The 19,432-nt window shown below is 43.0% G+C and overlaps 1 protein-coding gene across 1 annotated transcript in view; it reads left to right on the plus strand.

Moving 5' to 3' along the window:
- Positions 1 to 5,725: 5,725 nt before the first annotated feature.
- Positions 5,726 to 19,432, plus strand: part of C2H12orf42 (chromosome 2 C12orf42 homolog) — a 117,171-nt gene continuing 103,464 nt past the window's right edge. Inside the window, exons 1-2 of the mRNA XM_060378619.1 lie at positions 5,726 to 5,859; positions 7,068 to 7,182. Coding sequence (XP_060234602.1) covers positions 5,726 to 5,859; positions 7,068 to 7,182 — 249 coding nt within the window. The remainder of the gene's footprint in view (positions 5,860 to 7,067; positions 7,183 to 19,432) is intronic.

Consider the following 19,432-nt stretch of genomic DNA (forward strand, 5'->3'; position numbering starts at 1 on the left):
CCAATAGTAAAACATCCTGTGACCTACTCTATAGATGGACAATGAAAAGTTTGTATATAATTTACATGAATTAATTAAAATATGTAAAAAATTTAAAGTTTGCCTAGAGAAGAATAGACAGGGACTGACTGAAGATAATTCTGTACCCTTTGAGGAGGTATTTTCTTTCTTTTTAATTAAAAGGATTTATTTTTAATGTGTGTGTGTCTGTGCATGTCTCTTTGTTTATGTGTATATGTCCCCCTCCTGCATGTGTGTGTGTGTGTGTGCATATTCTGCAGGTGCCCATGGTGGCCAGAAGAGGTCACAGGATCCCCCTGGAGCTGGAGTTACAAAGTCTTCTTAAGAATAGCATGCTCTTGCAAATACTGAGCCATCCCTCCAGCCCACCTTCCTGCTTTTTAAAACTCTAATGTGCATTATGTGTATTGTCTTTAAGTCAGAAAAGGAAATGAATGGTATGCATAGTTGTCTTCCATAACATTTTCTTTCTTGTTAGTACCTTGTCCAAAAGGGGGCTTAGCAGATTAATGCCTTCCTGAACTCCACTTGCCCAAATACCAGTGGCTTCTGCTCTGTAGGAGCCTTTTCACCCCTTGATTCCAATAGGGAACCCACACTGAGGGCTGGATTTGAGGTTGCAGAGGAAGGATAAGGCTGAGAAGGACAAAGGCAGCCAGGAACCCCAGCCTGATCTTTGGATGGCTGTGGGAGCCTGCAGCCACAGGACAGCTCCAGGCCTCCATGTGGCCTCCTCCTTAAAGACCTCAAGTCCACAGGCTACTAACTGAATTTTAGTTGAGTAAACTGTCTTGCTTTGCAAGAACATCAACAAATTACCATAACAGTGCCGTCAGCCATAGCACAAGCATCAAAAGCTTATTTCACTGGGCTTTTCCTCTCAACTCAAGACTCACCTGTTGGCTTTACAAAAAGCATAAGCTGAATTTGGAATCTCATGGTACTTTGTCCTTAGGGTGCTTGATCTGACACCTTCCCTCATTTCCCACCCCCATAGGGTTGGTCCTGTATCCAAACCTGTCCAGGATTCCCCTGAAAGGCAATCAGGGTTGTGCAGGCAAACGTCGGGGAGTATTGCAAAGTGGTTTTCACATCTCAAACACAAAGAATGGAAGAGATTACCCTTTAGTTAAGAGTGAAACCAATTTGGATTTAAAATAGGGAGAACGCTTACCTTTAAAAGCTGATTCAGGGAAGGACCGCAGGCTACAGATTGTGGGTAATTGGCGTTGTGGCATTTACTCATTCAATTGCCATCCCATGTATGCCTTAGTGCTTGCAAATCTGGACAATAAATAGCTCTTTAAACTTACAGAGATGAAACGGTACAGTTGGCTCCTCTGAAGATCTAAAAAGGTTAGCTTTTTGTATTGTCTGTTTATTATATCCAATTATTGAAGGAATACTCAATAAAACCTGGAAGTTATAAACTTTGTTAAATAATGACAGCATTCAGCATAGCCATTTACTACTCTGAACTGATGCATTAGGGTTTATTCTCCTAATGCAATATGGTGCTTTTCAAGGCCCGTGCTATGAAAAATGACTTGTCTTTGTTAAACTTGGTGTTGTTGTAGATAATTTATATTTAGAAATAGATATACCTGCTTAGAAGTCATTTGGTGTCACATCAGAAAATAATCTAGTCTCCTTGGAGCCTTTGATAAGGCGAAGATTTTATCAGAGTTAAGTGTGTTCCTCTAGAACAAGGGTTTGGACAGAGATTCCTTACACAGTGGTAGGGATGTTTGCACAGTTTGGGCTTTCAGACATATTCCACCTCTACATGCGGTAGGTCTATGTGCATCTGTTGGTTCCTTGGCATCTCAAATCTTCACCCAGAGCTGTGCATTTTAGTATTATAATGAGCCCCAGGTTACCATCAGGTGCTCTGAAGTACCTCTGAGCCTGAATCGGTGAGGGCTCCATGTCTCCAGTTCTAGCTGGTTTCAGCAGGTAGAGGGGTTCTCTTTTCTTGGCCAACTGCTTTTCTTCATATGCTAGTTTTGTGGCCTTTATATAGGGCCTTCTGGACCTCACTTTACCATAGTTTTCTCCCTCACATATAGTGGAGTGCCCAAGATCAAGGGCTAAATATACAGAGAAAAAGAGAAACATTTTTGCCCTAAGATACAATGCGAACCCAAATTCAAATCTGCTAAAATCTCCAGGATATTGGCTTTTAGTAGTAGTTTAGGAAGTTACTAACTAGTAGATCCTGAAGTTCCCTGTTATTACAAAGCAAGTACTACTTTGAATTATATATGGCGTCGGGGCACCATGGTCTTGGTGAAGGCTTAGAGCTAGTCCTGTACTATCCAGTGAGGAACACTGGGTCCTAAGGCCCAAGAGGACCCAAGAGGCAATACAGTGGAGACTGTTAGGGGAGATGTGGATGAGAATCTCCTGGGAAGAGTGGACTTTGTGGGACAAAGAGTGAACCTCAAGTTGAACTACTTCCGGAAGTGCCCAGGAAGAAGCAGGGCCCCTGGTAGAAATTTAAAACCATTTGTCTCATGCCCCAGATATTGCGGGAGATTTCAATGGGCCCAGCTACTTATTTCATGTGTTTTGTGTTTACATGTGTGAACATACTCATTCAGGGCACATGTACGCATGTGCGTGCGTGTGGAGGCAGACAGAGGTCAACATTGAGTGTCTCTCAGCTGTTCTTTAGCTTTATTTTTGAGGTGATTTCCCTCACTGACTTGGGTAGGCCAGACTGGCCAGCAAGCCCCAGGCATATATCCATTTCTGCATCCCTGAAGAGCTTGGATACTTCCACACACTTAAAATGATTTATTTGTTGTTGGGGTCTCAGTGATTCGAACTCATGTTCATGCTTACACAGCAAACCCTTGGCTGCCTCAGCCATGTCCCCAGAAATCCAGCTGAGATTTTAATAGACTCATTAACTGTCCATTGCTATTTAATGCATTCTGCTCAAACAGCCTCAGGGAATAGCAAATACTCTCCTACAGTCTCTGAGGGGCTAGTAGTTGTTGGCTAGTACTACTGGCATCTGCAAACTAGTTTAGCATAAAGGATCCTCTCCCAGTCTTGGGGTCTTGTACAGAGCTGCTTGCGAATTCCAGTGTGAAAGAGAGGGAGAGGGAAGTGGGAGCTTATTTGCTTTTTCAACATAACCTAGTTTTGAAAGTTCCACACCATCACTTTTGCAGAGCTCATTCGGTAGAAGCGAGGTGCTCCTCTTAGCTTATGGTGAAGAGGAGGCTACACGAGGGCTACACCAGGAGGTGGATACCAGAAGGAGATCCTCAGGAAGTGTCCTGGAGGCTGATTACTGCCAAGCCTTCAGGACACACTCATGCCTGCTCAAGGCTTTTTGTTTGTTTGTCTTCTATATCCCTGTGGGCCTTGAACTTACTGTATAGCTAAGGCTCAACTTGAACTCCTGATCTTCCTGCTTTTGCTCCCTGAGGGCTGGTGTTTCAGGCTTGTGCTACCATGCCCTGCCTGATAAGGTTTAGGAACTCTCAGTTTCTGCAAGAAGACACTGGAACATTCCACAAACAGTGAGTGTATAAAGGAGCTTTGTTTAGAAGGAACTCTGTAAGTACTACAGGCTACCATAGGAATATTTTTGGGTTGGCTTTGAAGTTTTTTGTGGTAGCATCCCATTTTAAGAAATTTAGTTTTTTTATTCCATTTCATACCTAAATTGAGTATAACTATTAAATCTCATTACATACAATTCATCAATTACACACAAGTACTATAGTGTACTTGAACATTACATTTCCTATTTTATCTTACTGTATTCTGTTTTTTTTTTCTTATTCTCCCATTCCCTTCCCTTCCCTTCTGTTCCCTTCCGTTCCCTTCTGTTCCCTTCCGTTCCCTTCCCTTGCCTTCCCTTGCCTTCCCTTGCCTTCCCTTGCCTTCCCTTGCCTTCCCTTGCCTTCCCTTGCCTTGCCTTGCCTTGCCTTGCCTTCCCTTCCCTTCCCTTCCCTTCCCTTCTGTTCTTTTCCATTTCATCCCGTGCCATTCTGTTCCATCCTACTCTGTCCCACTCCATTCCATTCCATTTTATTCCACTCTGCTCCACTCTGCTCTACTTCATTTAAATAATCTGTAGTTCCATTCCTCCCAGGTGACTTCATAATGGCTCCCATGGTCACAACTATCAGATAAAAATGCTATTTAAAGAAGTTAAGGATCTGAAGAGTATAGGGTTAGATGAAGAGGGAGAAAGACCTAATCTTGATAATTCTGAGACTTAAGAATCCTGGCTAATTTCAATAATTAGTAGCTCTCGGTTTTGATGAACTCGCTGTGAGCAAGGCACCATGCTAAGTCTTTGTGTATAGCATTTTGTTTCCTGTCTGATTTTCACAATGACAAAATTAAATGCCATTCATTTACAGCTGGATATCAACTGATTTTCTTAATACAAAGGAAACCCAGACTCTTAGAACTTACCCACTTTGACTGATCTCCCAAAGATGGCAAGCAGTGTAATCAGAGCTCACACTTACCATCGGTGGCTCTAAGGACCCAACTCTTGGCTGCTGCCTTAATCTTGCCCCATAACTCTGCCTGGACCATAAGACATAAGAAAAAAGATACCAAAATAGCAAATTTAGGACAGTCTCTACAGGTGGCTTTTCAATGGGTAGTGGAGCGTGGAGTCTAAGATTTCTCCCATGTTATGTAGCTATAAAACCAACAGTGTTATTTCAGATGTGCAAGCAGTCTTGTACTTTCTTTTCCACCCACCTTTACTCCTGAAGCAGTATATAGGTCTGATTATCTCATAGGAAATAATGTGTTTCTCAAAGGAAGCAACCCAGAGTGGGTGTGCTGCTATACATTTAGGCTTTAAATAAAAAATATTAAAACTGATTTATTTTTATTTATATATATGGCTGTGTATTTGTGTAAGGTTATATGTACATGAGTACAGGTGCCCGTGGAAGCCGGAAGAGGGTGGGTATCTGAGTCCCCTGAATCTGGAGTTATAGGCAGTTGTGACCCCCTGGTGTGGTGCTGGGGACCGAAGTTTGTTCCTCTGCAAGAGCAGGTAAGTGCTCATAACCCCTGGGCATCTCTCCAGCCTCCATATAATCTTGTGTGCGGGTTTTCAGGACTCATTCTGGTTTGAGTTGGTAGAAGAGCCAGAAAGAGCTATAATTTATTATGTGTTGTGAAATTATGAGCTACTTCATCTTCTAAGCACAGGTAATATTTCTTCATCTGGGCTTAGGCTGTATTCTGCAATTTACCAAGAATGCAAGTACCTCTCTGCTTTCTAAATGATCTTTAGCCAGATTAACATTTGAATCCTAAATGAACTAAAACTACTTGGGTCTAGATTAAGCAAACAAGATTAGGAATAATTTTTTAGGAAAAACAATTAGGAAGAATTATTTTTCAAAGATCTTAAATTTGCACAGTACTTTGCAATTTTCATATCTTTCTTACACATAGACACACATACATACACAGACACATGGACACACACACACACACACACATACACACAGGCACATAAACAGACAGACAGACACACACACACACAAGAGTAGGGATTGAACCCAGGACCTTAGCCCATACTAAGGAAGAGCTCTACCTGTCTGAGCTATTCCATTGCCATCCACATGCATTTACTTTTGAATCTGAGGATAGTCCTGGGGGAAAAAGGGCTAGACGGCTTTGTAAACACCTTTTGTTTGTGGAAATGATGAGGCTGAAGGGTTCAAATGGAGGACAGGATGTGGACGAAGTCATCCACCTTACATCTCAGCTTTTTGGAGCGGGGAAGCAAAGCTCCAGCAAGCCGGGTCACTTGTCCGAGACTTCAGAGAATAACGCAGAGTAGAGAAAAGCCTTCATGTTCTTAGAATCCTACATCAGAACTCATCCTGCCACACCCTGCTGGCTCCAATTCTATCATTGGCGTCCACACATCTGTGAGTGCTACGAAAATTGTTTGTAATGCAGTGTGTGTGTGGAAGGCAGTCTCTGCAGATCTCTCTAATCAGGAATCCATTGTTCAACTTCATAGCATCCCTAAAATGTCTTGGCTTTCATCTCTAAGCCTGTGACTGTCCTCTGAAGCGGACAGTGAAGTGCAGTGGTGTGCTGTCAGGGGACTGGGAAGATTGTCATTCAGAGGAAGTAAGCCATGATGCATCCTGAGGGGAGTAGAGACTCGGCTTCCCGGCCTGGCCAAAGCGGCTAGATTACTTGCAGTCTTTTGCATTCTCTTCAAATGTATGTTTGAGCTGACATATTATGGTACGTCTGAGAATCTAAAGTAAAGCCTCACCATAAGTCAGTCAACGAGGCACACAACTTTGTTCTCATAAAGCATTGTATTACTTCACTGGAGTTAACAGAATGCAGCATTTTAATCAGCCTGTGGTGTCGCAAAGCCCACAGGAGCAGAGAATTGACTTAACGGTGTTAAGGTGACCTGTGATAGATCTTCAATAGACTGTAGATTATATGTGGAAAATTCCAGCTGGCCTCAGAAAGTGACTCCCTCACATGCCTCTGCCCCACCTGCCCGTGCTGAGCATGCTATCTTGTCAGAGGACCCAAGCCGAGCTCCAGCGACCCTGCATTCAACCAACACCCTCTCAAGGTTTTACAGGATGTGAATACCCATTCATGCTCACTTACACATGTAGTTAGTGATTGGCATACAGTCTATTTATAAATAGGTTGTTCATAACTCAAAATACATTTTCTCATAGAAAATGGATGCCTGAAAATATTTACCAAATGCCCAAAATGAGCTTCTTAAGCAGCTCTGTACGACAAGCATTTAACCAACTGAGCTGTCTCCAGGAACCTTTTAAAGCAACCCGGTCCCTTGCATTGCACAGAGGGCCATCTCTCCGTGCAGGGATTTAGAGTCAGCCCGAGATGGCAAGTTTTAGGCCTGATCAGCGCAGCCTGAGCAGAGATGGCTTGACAAGAGCCAAGCAGAGCCAAGCCAGTCTCCCTAGACATGGCCTCACGGTGGGCCTGAGAGGTAACGTTTCCGTGACTTCCCGTCAGTTTCCCTGTTTCTCTAGTTGTGAAGATGAGCTCAGAGGAAAGCAGATACTTCAGGAAGAAGTACTTAGGAATATAAAGTCAATCTGTGGACTGATGAGGGCTTTATGCAAAGCAGCCCAAGGGCCATCCTTGGTGAGAGACCAGTGCAGCAGGTCCATCGAGGCGGCCATTTGTGTGGTGCCAGCTGCAGAAGGTTCCTGAGGAGCAGAGACTAGGAAGCTCCCTTCTTTCCATCATTCTCTCCTCTCCTCTCTCCTTCCCACAGGGCTCAGAGTTTTCTCTTATCATTTTGTCCTACTGGAGGCCCTTCTGCTAAATTTCCCATCTAATCCGTCTTTGTTTTTATGCTTCTTGGAGGTTTTGAACTTTCTCAGAAGCCACTGTCATTGTAGTCCTTCAGTGTGAAGGTGACCTGCTCTAATCTCTGGGGAGATGGGGTCTACAACAGAGAAAAGTTTTGTAGTGAATTCCTCTAAAAGTTCTGTCTTTATCATCATCATCATCATCATCATTATTATTATTATTACTAAAAAAGAAACTGGCTGAGACAAACCAGTTTCAGAGTCTTTGGAGAGGACAAGGCTTTGCCCAAAGACCTTTGGCTTCCCGGACCTCCAAGGCTGAGACAAACCAGTTTCAGAGTGTGTGGAGAGGGCAAAGCTGCCTCACGTAGTTCCTTGGGTTCCCCGCTGCCGCTGCCCTGTCTTCATATAAAATGTCTCATAATTAAAAAGCGCAGACTCTATACTGACACTGGGCCTTTTGAGCAGAGGCTGTGGCTCCAACAGTAGTCATTATGCATGGATATACTGCTCAAATTAGATTTCTGTGGGCTTGGCTTTAACGGCCCTGTCTAGATATGTGATTAAGCTTTTGTTCTTTGTCTCAAGATGACTGGTCAGTGGAGTTGTATGGTTTTAATTTCATCACAAGTGCAGTTGGAGGAGAGGCAACAGAACCTTCTGCTTTCCTCTCTCTTGCTTAGTTACTGTGACCGCATTTCAATATTTCAGGTCTTGTTAAACAGCTGTTGTGATATGAAATTGTCTTATGAGAGGTTTTTGAGTTTACTGTGAAACTTCTAATTTAAAAGCCTGTGACACAAGGAGTACAAAGAGCGGATTTTTACTTGTGCCTTAATCGCCATTCCCAAAGGGCAGAGTATGCGGCAAGTGGAGGAAAACACAATTTAATATAAAATTGTAGATCCCTATCTGTGATCATCTGTTACTATGGCAACTGATTCAAATGCTGAAAAGACCAAAGTATTTAGGCAACTTAACTCCATGCTCCTGACAGTACGGAGACTAAGCCTATCTTAAAAACAACCACATGCAGATCCTGTCAGTGACCGAGCTGACAGCGCCTTGCTGTTGTGACAGCAGAGGCTTCACACAAAGGAATATAGTTCAGAAGCAACAGTTTCAGCCAGGAGAGCAGGCAGAGGCTGCAGCTCCTCACTGCTACAGGACAGTGGTTAACAAGGTGGGGCTTGTAGCTCCCCTGCTGAGTGAGTGCGAGCTCTCCTTTTCCACATCTCTAAACCACCTAGAAAGGGGCAGGCTACAGCTTGAAGACACAGCATAAAGAACGGAAAAGTGTAATTCCTAATAGAAGCACAACACCCACCCACCAGGGGCCTATTTTATCAACTATATTAAAAATTACCCCCCTCATTTGGGTAATGATATGGAAAATTAATCTTATCTGTATGTTCAGTTCGAATTATAAACGTCTAGATTTCTCACCTTATTAGCAGATGCTGATAAAAAGGTAGGTAGAAGATAAAGAAGCAAACAGATAAACACAAGCTTCCACAGTTTTTCAGTGTGTAAGCATATGAGAGTGTTTATATGTGTGTGCACATACGTGTGTGTTCATGCGTGTGCTCATGCACCTGTGTAAGCATGCATGTGGAGGCTGGAGGACAGCCTCCAGTGTCATCACAGAGACAGGGTCTCTTATTACTGAGCTCACCAACTATGTCAGACCAGGTAGCCACTGAGCCCTAAGGATGTGGCTGCCCCTGTGTTCCCAGAGATGAGATTAGAAGCTCACGTCAGCATACCTGGATCTTTAAGAGATAGAACTGAGTTTGGGAACTGAGTTTAGCTGCTTGCAAGGCAAATACTTTATGGAGTAAGTTATCTTCCCTGCCCGCAGCAGAGTTTCCATGTTTTTAAGACAACACAGCTCACAGTAGTTCTTTAGCTCATAGTTGTGTTCTAAGTTTGAGGAAAAACCACAGAAGCAAGAGGAGACATTAGACTGAGGTTCCTTCCCTCTGTGTTATATGTAGGCTTTTTAGGGTTCTGGGACATACATTTTCAGGATGGTGGTTGGGTCAAAAGTTTTTGTTCTTCTGATGAAATTTTCAAAGCAAATTCAATTATTCTTAAAAAATGAAAGTAAACAAAATGATAAGTCGTTGAACATGCGTGAGCCTTTACATTCTATGAAGCTCTTCTATTCTAGCGATCACAGTGTCCTGACATCAAGGAGACAAGGAAGTGCTGGACAAGTGGGAGACAAGGCTTGGAGGATCGCCTCCTTCCCATCTTTCTTGTTTGCAGTTCTAAATATTGACAGTAGGATATGTGGGGAATGTGCCAGCCTGAGACCAGCAGGGACTGTGTGGAACAGCCCGGGCGCCATTTCTTTCCTATTCTTTTCCTTCCTCCTTCTATGGATGAATATAACCTAGAGAGTTCAGTTTTCTGTGGTATAATGTGGAGTCTCCATTGCAGTGAGGTGTGGGACATTGATGGACAGCACTGGACCTCCACTAGGACACTTTCCTGGGCCCTGGAGGATCGGATTGCCATGAATCCCAGAATTCTTACTAATTTTAATCCTGAAATATAATATTTATTTTATTAATTAATTAACTTTACATCCCAACCACAGTTTCTTCTCCCTGCTCTCTTCCTAGTCCTCCCCTCCCCCCCTCCTTCCTTGTTCTCTTCAGAAAAGGGAAGGCCTCTCGTGGACATCAACCAGCCCTTGACAGAAGAAGCTGCAGTTAGACTAGGCACATCTTTTCCACTGACGCTAGAAGAGACAGCTCGGTAGGAGTATTGGGTCCCAAAGGCAGGCAACAGAGCCAGAGAGGCAAGAGCTCCTGCTCTTGGGAGTCCCACACAAATCAAGCCAAGCTACACAACTGTTACCTGTGCACAGAGGGCCTAGGCCAATCCCATGCATGCTCCCTGGTTAGTGGCTCAGTCTCTGTGAGCCCCTATGGGCCCAGGTTAGTTGATTCTGTAGCTTTAATTGTGCTGTCCTTGACCACTCTGGCTCCTTTAATCCCTCTTTTCCTTGTTCCACAGGATTATCTCTTCTCCAGGATTTTCCAGGCTCTTCCAAATGTTTGGCTGTGGGTCTCTTCTCTTCATTTATTTCCACTAGCTGTTGGGTGAAGTCTCTCCAGTGACAGTTGTTAGGCTCCTGACTTCAAGAATAGCAGAATATCATCAATAGGTCAGGAACCATGACAGAACAAGCGGGCAGAACCAATAATTACCAAGAACAGGGCACTGGGTGACCACTTCTGGAATAACAAAGCCTAAATGCAGCTGTCTTCCTTACGGCAGGGGGGGAGGGTTCCTGGCAACCTCCCTCGGTGAGGTTTCAGTTGCTGTCAAACACCGCTATGAGTGCACTGACAACTGGGATCCCCCATTCCTACATCAGAGGCTCGTATAATCTTCATACTGAAACGAGTTAAGGAAAAGACAAGAGTTGAAGATTATAGAGCATTTTAAAGAATTTTAAAGAATATTAGTATAAGAATAAGTAGAAGACCCAAAACATGAGCAAACTGACCTGAGAATGCCGGGTTTATGCAACAGTGCAATGGTGGCTGGATGATAGCATGTCAGTCTGAGCACTCTGATTCCAGAGTAGAAGGATCATGCAGATGAGGAACATTAAAGAGCCACCTCGCTGTCTACACAGCATGAATCCAAAGTAAAAGGATCATGCAGATCAGGGACATTAAGGAGCAACCTCACTGTCTGCAGAGCATGAATCCAATATTCTAAACGCAAATCTGCTAAGCCAAACCCATCATGTTAATATATATTTCAGGGAAGTGAGGGCGGCTCAGGGTGACAAAGCCAAGGAACTCACCAAATTAAAAGACTAAATCATAATTGTAAGGAATGTACTTCCTAGTAACCATGGTGGACCTGAAGCTGACATTGAGAACTGTGAAAGAAAGCTTTACAGTAAGAAAAAAAAAATAGAAAAAAGAAAAAAAGAGAGGAAGAGACATCCACAAAGGGAGTGAAAGGACACCTGGAAGAAAGAAAAACAAAACAACAGGTAAGACAAAAAGACTGAGGATACAGAGGAGTAAGATGAACACAGCTCTGCTTTGACGGTCTCTGGTTGGAAGGAAGCAGAGGCCCCTTCCAAAGTAGACCAGGCGATCTGGCAGGCCTATCCCAGGACAAGCCCACAGCCCTCACAGGCCCCAAACCCAGGTGTAGGTGTTGGTGAGACCCTGGCACCTTCAAGTGTGTCATGGGGAGAGAGAATCCCATTTGTTACTCTGGATGACCCAGGGGTCAGCGCTTGGATGCCACGTAGAGAGTGACACTGATGGCGAGGGAGACGGCTCAGTGGGCACAGTACTCACTAAGCAAGAGGAAGACCTTAGACTAGATTCCTAGGACCCGTGTAAAGTACTCACTAAGCAAGAGGAAGACCTTAGACCTGGATTCCATGGTGAGACGGGAGACGAATATTTGGAGAAGCCTGGAAGCCTGCAGCTAGACTGACACGTATACAGTGCTAAACAATAAAAGCCCTTGTCTCAAAGTGGAAGGTGAGAACCAGTATATGAGGCTGTTCTCTGACCTTCCACATTTGCGCCCCCCACAATGATAAAAAAATAATAATCACCTCCAAACTCAGCCGAAAGGTGAGCTGGCTGGCACAGGTGGGGAGGTACCTGGGGACAGATAACCTCGGCCTTGGTGGCCAGGAGCAGAAATAACACTAAGAGTGAGCTGAGGCTAGCAGGAGGGAAAAACCCAGAGCCTGTCTGTCCTTCATAGCTGTAGAACCCAAGAGCTCTGCGGGTCCGGAGAGGCCACGTTTTCCTCCAAAGGTGGTGAGTACCAAGGAAGTCTTGAAAGTACGAAGACAGAATTTCGGCCCATACCGATCTCACCATTGAGGTTGAAGACTCCCTTCCCACCCAGTTAAAAAGGCCCAAGGAGTACATCTAGGGAGGGGGAAGCCCCCCCCCGCCGCCAGCCCGCAGGCTGCAAAGCTAAGGCTGACCAGCAGAGGTCTCCGGTAGGCAGAAAAGGAAAACTGCCAAGACAAGACAGTTCTAGGGACTCGGAGCCTTGTGGAACAGAAGACTCAGCGATAGCCTAAACCACAGAAAGACCAGGAGCCCACAAGAGCAACTGACTGTCCCGTCTCCATTCCAGTAACTGCAGCCTCTAATTGGCTGCTCGCTGCCGCTTTTTTTCTTTATTATTAAAAAAAATTACTTTTCACTCCCCAGTGGTATATCCACCTAATTTTGTTTACATTTTGAAATTATTCGGCACTGTTTTTTCTTTTTTTGCTTTCTTTTTGCCCTGGAGTTTTGAGAAAACGACATTTAGTAGAATTTTGATTTACCTTATTGTTTAAGAATCTCCTTATATTTTCATTTAAAAATTCTTCTTTTTATCTAATTTAAAAACCCTTTTTACCACCAGGGGATAGTTTCTTTCCCTCCTTTTTAAATTTATCCAAATAATTTTTAATTTCATAGCACATTCTACAGTAGTTTGGCTACTTTTAGTTTTGTGGCCATTGATGATATATTAGAAAGCTGCACTTAATTTTAGGTTTGATACAGTTCCACTCAAATGTACATACATTAAAAAAATAAATAAAACTAGAAAATCATTCCAAAGTTTGGATGTGAGGAAAGGCCAAGCTACTCCTACCTGGAAATAAGTTCAGGAGAACTGCTTTGTCTAGTGTCAGGGTTGGTTACAAATGTAGCAATTAAAAGGTCATTATACAGTGAAGTAGCCAATGGAATGGACAACAAAGCCATAAGTATGGAACCCTGCTGTCTGGTAGAATTTGCATTATATAGCTGAACACATTAGAGGGACGGCATCACGTGTAAGCCGTGTAGGACAGTGGCCAACGTGAGGTGAGTAAACCTCAGGCGTGAGTTGGCTGTTTTGCACAATGTGATTGTTATTATTGGCAGACTCCATAGAATGACAAAGAAAGCTGACCTTTACCTCGTACCGTCGACTCAAATACGAATTACCGCCTACCAAAAGACATCAACATGATGTGGGAATCTGTTAATCTTGAGGAAGACAACATAGGACTTATAAAATGGCTTAGTCAATGAAGGCCCCAGGGTACCAAGCCTGGCGACTTGAGCTCAATCCCTTGGCTCAAATAGATGTAGTAAACAAGAGGAATTAGTTCTGTTTATTTAAACACACACACACACACACACACACACAAACAAACAAAACAACCAAACAAAAACCAATAGGGCTCTACAACGGAGAGGGAACAGAAAGAATCTAAGAAAAGTTGGCTGGCACCCAGTAAGCATATTAATAAAAAGATGGGTAAAGGCCTTGCAAATACTTGTTACCAAACAGCCTATGCTGATGGTGGCCAATGAGAATACGAGGACAATCATGTAGTCAAGAAATGCAGGTGAAATTTAAAATGAGAGATAAATAGGGACACCTCCCAGCAAATTAAGTAGAATGTTGGTCAGGATGTATAAATGGTATTATATGCTATATATAAATGTGTGCAGGTTTTTATGACCCATCGACCCCACTCCCAAATGCGAATCTTGGAAATCCTTGAACATATACACAAGGAGTTAATGTTCAAGAACACAGATGCATTGTTCAAAACAGCAAAACTGAGCAAACCTTCCACTGAGGACCGCAACGTGAGTCTGGGGATGTAATCCTGGGTAAAGTCCTATGCACTGGTTTTTCTGGTTGGCAAGATGGAGGAAAAGTTCTTAGAAAGTGGTTGCGCAGGTTGATGGATGTTGGCTACCATCGTGAAGTAGACATCTATCAGGACCCTGGCTCCGGGGCTCTGGCTGCAGCGGTGTCCATTCCTCCTGGGTCACTCCTCTACAGCATAAACCTGCTGCCTGCTGCTACTTAGGTTTAGCAGCAAGACACACAGTAAACTAATGACAGTCGACTTAGTGTTCAATAAAGCTAACCTCTCCTGCTTAGGTGTCTGAAAAAAAAGGCGCATGGTGCTCCGTAGCAGCTTATTCCAAACACAGCAGTTGCTGGCTGCTCACGCAGCCTGTGCACTCAACATCATACTTTCTTTTTCTCATCTTCACTCTGCAGTCCTCTTTGGTCATCAGCCCGTACATTCCTGTGAGCCCCTGTCCTACCTGCCATATTGTTCTCAGCACCCTGGACAAAGGCTATACCTCATAAGCTTAGAAAGCATTTGCTGCATGGATGGATGGTTGGATGGATGGATGGATGACTGGATGAATGATTGAGAAGGAGAGAGAAGTTTCTAAGACAATTTCCCTTCAAAAACAATTTACAAAGTTACATTTCTTTCCCATTTGAAGTGCTTATTGTTGCTTAACTCATTCTCTCTAATCGCAATGCAAGTGATTTGATTTGTTAAAAAATAATTCAGTCTGTATTAGAATGGGAATAAAATGTTTGTGCGAGGGAACCCAGGGAACTGTCTGCAGGAGGGAGGGCTGGCTCAGATCACAGCACAAGGAACAAGGGCACAATAATCTGGAACCCATTTGTCAGACTGAAATGTCCGTGAGAGCGTGTTCCAGGAGAACCACCTTGTCCTCAGCCTACTGAATGTCACGTGTGCCCAAAGCAGCAGCCTTTCCACCCCCACAGCTGTGCTCCTTGGTGCTTGAGGGAGCACAGACCATTGTCCACATTCTGCCATCCTCTGAGGCAGACCTCGCCAGCCACATCTCTGCTTTGTATGGAAATGGCCGCCGTGCAAACACAGTTGTTAGGGTTAGCAGCTAGCAGTATCCTCCTGGAAAAACCTAGAGAAATTTATACTACAGAGGTTTATAATAAAAATGACATAAAGTATTAATGTTGGAAGAGGCTAGGAAAAACACAAAACAGGATGGAAACAAGCATCTTGTGGAAATTTTAATAAAAGTTTAAAAAATTTTGTTATTTGTTTGTTTGTTTTTGTTTTTTTGAGACAGGGTTTCTCTGTGTAGTCTTGGCTGTCCTGGACTTGCTTTGTAGACCAGGATGGCCTAGAATTCATAGAAATCCACCTGCCTCTTCCTCCTTGAGTGCTGGTATTAAAGGTATACACCACCATGCCTGGCTGGTATTTTTTTTTTTAATTTATCAAGATTTTTGAGTTTTTATTTTTAAGAGAGAATTTTATTTAAAACAGAATCATGTTGCTGTCTTTTTCTTCACTTTTCCTGGTTTTACAATTGCTTATTTGAACAGTACAGGGGACAAGAGAGAAGGGTGCTTTCAGGCCCATTGGGGACAAGAGAGAAGGGCCCATTTGGGGATGGGGTTTGCTTTATAAGGTTTCCTTTCTTTTCTTTTCTTTTCTTTTCTTTTCTTTTCTTTTCTTTTCTTTTCCTTTCTTTTCTTTCTTTTCTTTTCTTTTTTCTTTCCTTCTTTCTTTCCTTCCTTCTTCCTTCTTTCTTTCTTTTCTTTTCTTCTTTCTTTCTTTCTTTCTTTCTTTCTTTCTTTCTTTCTTTCTTTTCTTTTTTGTTTTTTTGAGATAGGGTTTCTCTGTGTAGCCTTGGCTATCCCGGACTCTCTTTATAGACCAGGCTGGCCTTGAACTCAGAGACATCTGCCTGTTCCTGCCTCCCAAGTACTGGGATTACAGGTGTGCACCACTCACTGTGCCCGTTCATATGGTTTCCAGACGTCTGTGCCCCATCATAATTTCTGAGGACTCTCCCATGATGAAGTCCAATCACTTAGGACCAGCTGAAGCTTCCTTTCAGGTCTCTTCCTTGAAGGTCTCTGCTCCCAGCCTCTCAGACTGTTACTGCTACGTAACAAATACAAAGGTGTTGGGTTTAGAAATGGAAGGAAAGGTAGGGTTACATGAGGGGCAGGGTGAGGCCACAAGGTTTTGACTATGTGTAGAAAATATAACTTACCTTGAAATTGTTGTTCACTTTTCCCTTTTAATGATCAAGTTTCAGTCTGAACGTTTGGTATGTGGAGAAAAACATCACAAACTTCTGTAATATTTGGCTAAAAAGTTTGGTTGAATTAACAGTAACATTAAAGTGTGAGGCCTGGACTAGTAAAGGCGCTCGCTGCTAAGCCTGACAACCTGAGCTCGACTCTCAGGACTTCGGTGATAGAAGAGCTGAAAACTTAGGGTTTTCCTGTGACCTTCACATACATGCAGAGGCACATTCCATTTTCCACCCTCATAAATCAATATTAAAAACAGACAAACATGTAGAGGTTCAATAAGAAGCCTGTACAGATTCTTAGAGCATGTTTCCAAAGACTTGTCATGCCCTTGCTGCATTGTGTCAGGAGATGCGACATCTATCCAGACACCTTTCTGTATTTTAAGATTGGTTAGCATGTTTGGTTGGCATCAACCCAATCTTCACATGATAAATCCCCTCCCTCTGACTCATTGATGTCTTTAGGGTCTTTTAACATCAGTTTCTGCATTAATGGTTGCAAGATAACGGTCAGCACATTTGATCAATACTTCTGCAATAGTGATAGTATTTCTACAAAGAACTTTGTTATTAACTATCTGCTTATACTGAGACATGGAAAAAGAAGGATAGAGAATTTCTCAGGTTTGGGGGACAAGAATAATGTTAGGCGCTAGCATATCTACATTCTATTGCTAGGAGTTTTTAGTGTGGGAAATACAGCTGATACATAAACACCTACTATACTCTGTGAGATAAAGTCCGATTTGTAATCTAGTTGAGCCTTCCTTGCTTGAGGTGATTGTTATTGTTTCAATAGATTTTATATAAGGTATCTATCTGCTTGTGATAGCTCAAATGACAGAACATCAAATACCAGAAAATGGTCATTAAAAACTTGTGTGAGGGAATCCAGCTGTTGCTTGCTGGGCGCTTTGACTCTATCAGGCTGAGGAATGTGCTCCAGGGTGACTCATGAGCCTTGGTCTTGTTGTTACTGTCATTCTCTGCCCTGCTTTAAGTAGGAGAAACAGAGAAGCAAATGGTCAGAGTTGTCTTAACACATTAGAGCAGGATTTGAATCCAGAGTGTATGTCTCTGGATTCATAATACTTTTTTCTGCCCAAGACATTAGTAAGTGTTTTATAAATAGTCTTTATAAAAGATTTCCCATTAATGCAGCTTGATGAAGATAACATGGTCTCTAGATTAAAAAAAAACCTCTTCCCATCATTCCTTGTCCTGTGGTATTGGTCTTCTGATTCCTTGGGACCATAGTCTCACAATTCACAGGGCAGAGACATTTATTTTCCTTATTAGGAACACAGTGGCGGCTTGATGTGGACATCCTACCGCCATGTCTAAGCGATGAAATTCAGGATGACTATTAACTAGGTTGCTCTGTCTTGCCATCCTTAGGCATGTTTTCACAAGGAATAAAGGTCTGAAGGACAGTAGGAGGGTCGTAATGCTATTCCTTCCAAGCACACAGATCCAATCCAACGTGTAGCTTATTTAGCAGGGCCCTTGCACAGCATTTTATGTACTCGTGACGTAAAGGAACGGGAGGCACTGTGTGCAGGGCAGGCGCTAATCCTGCTGGAGATGTCCTCTCGGGATGCCTTTCGTCTTTTAGTATGAGGGATCGAGATAATCTCCCTTCACTCACCAGTCAAAGTGGCCCTAACGTCACCCCATGTACAAAATTAAGGCAAAGATATAAACGGCACAACTCATTAGTACTTTGCACTTACTTTGAAATCCAGCTTCAGGGACTAGAATAGAATAATTTTTTTTTTTTTTTATATTGAACAACAAAGACATTCCATGGTAGGTTGTTTGTAAATGTCTGCAGGTCTCTCTGGGGGTGTAATTCTCAACCTGTTATTAAAGAGGATGCTGAGACTTCATTTGGAGTTTTAAATTATCACAGTTCAGTTTTTTTTTTTTCTTTCTGAAACTCATTAAATTTTAACTAGATACACACTTTCTGTGTTCAACTGTGAGGAAAGATGTATTTGAAATATCTGTCAAGTGTGTTGTCGTTACAAAACCATGTCTAGTTTTAGGTCCTGGAACACGGATCTGCCTGGAGGAAGAACAGGGCACAGCAGCATGCAGGGGACGCTCATGTTCGGGCAGAGGAACCCAGAATCTTCTCAGGAGTTTCTTGGCACATTAATACTAGAAGACTGGTTTGAAAATTCCCCATTCAACTCTACTAAAGAGTTGTGGGGGGGATGAGGAAAGAAAAAAAACAAAAAACACTTATCTTAAAGATTCATGATTCAAGCGGCCAATGGAACCTGCAGTTTCCATAGTGCTGGGCCCTAGACTTCCCTTTAATGTAATTAAGCCTCAAGATTTATGAATACAACAGGCCAGAACTTGATCCGTGTTCGTTTTCAATTACTGCAGTGAAAGGGCTCTATCCAGATGTCTCTATTTATAGCATTCAAGCAGGCCGGGCCAGGGGCTGGGGAGGGAGGGGGTCCAAATTGTCAACTTGTTAATTCTTCACAGAGGGTACTCGGCTGAGGTCCTGGCTTTGACCCTGTGACAAAAGGCTAGAGGCCCTGGGGGCGAGGGCACCAATGCTTCCAGGGACAACACGGTGAGCCCCAGGGGTCACTCCCTCTGCTCTGTAGGTATTTGTGTAATAATGGGGTCCATTCCCTAGTTTTTTTTTTATTTCTGTTACAGTTCTGGGAACATCGAAAGGGGAAAAAAACCTGGCTCGAATGTAGATGTGAAAGACAAACATATATAATGAGAGCATCAGGTGTCCCTGGCAACAGTAACAGGATAAAACGCTACAGGGGAAACACAGTGTGCAGTGACCCACGTAATCGGGCCTATTTTGGGATCATTGTTTTATTTTTCTTTTGAAGGGTGTTGTGTCTTTTTTTTTTTTTTTTTTTTTTTAATGTTCCCAGGTCTGCAATTTAGTTTTGCCAGGATTATCAGGACCTGAGTGCCTTTTCTCTTGCCACAGTTACAGGCTTATTTCTTTTTGGAGCAGGTTTTCAGCCACCAGAAACCCACCTGCTAGGGAAGTCTAAAATAATTCCATTTTATTCCCTTTTATTTTATCTTTGAAAAAGATTTCTGTGCTTTCCAGGACCATTCTACAGGTTTCTCAGACATGTGCAAAGTGTTTTCTTACATGAATGTGGGTGTCTGCATGGA

Source organism: Meriones unguiculatus, chromosome 2 (assembly GCF_030254825.1).
Source record: "Meriones unguiculatus strain TT.TT164.6M chromosome 2, Bangor_MerUng_6.1, whole genome shotgun sequence".
In the NCBI taxonomy this organism is placed as follows: domain Eukaryota; kingdom Metazoa; phylum Chordata; class Mammalia; order Rodentia; family Muridae; genus Meriones; species Meriones unguiculatus.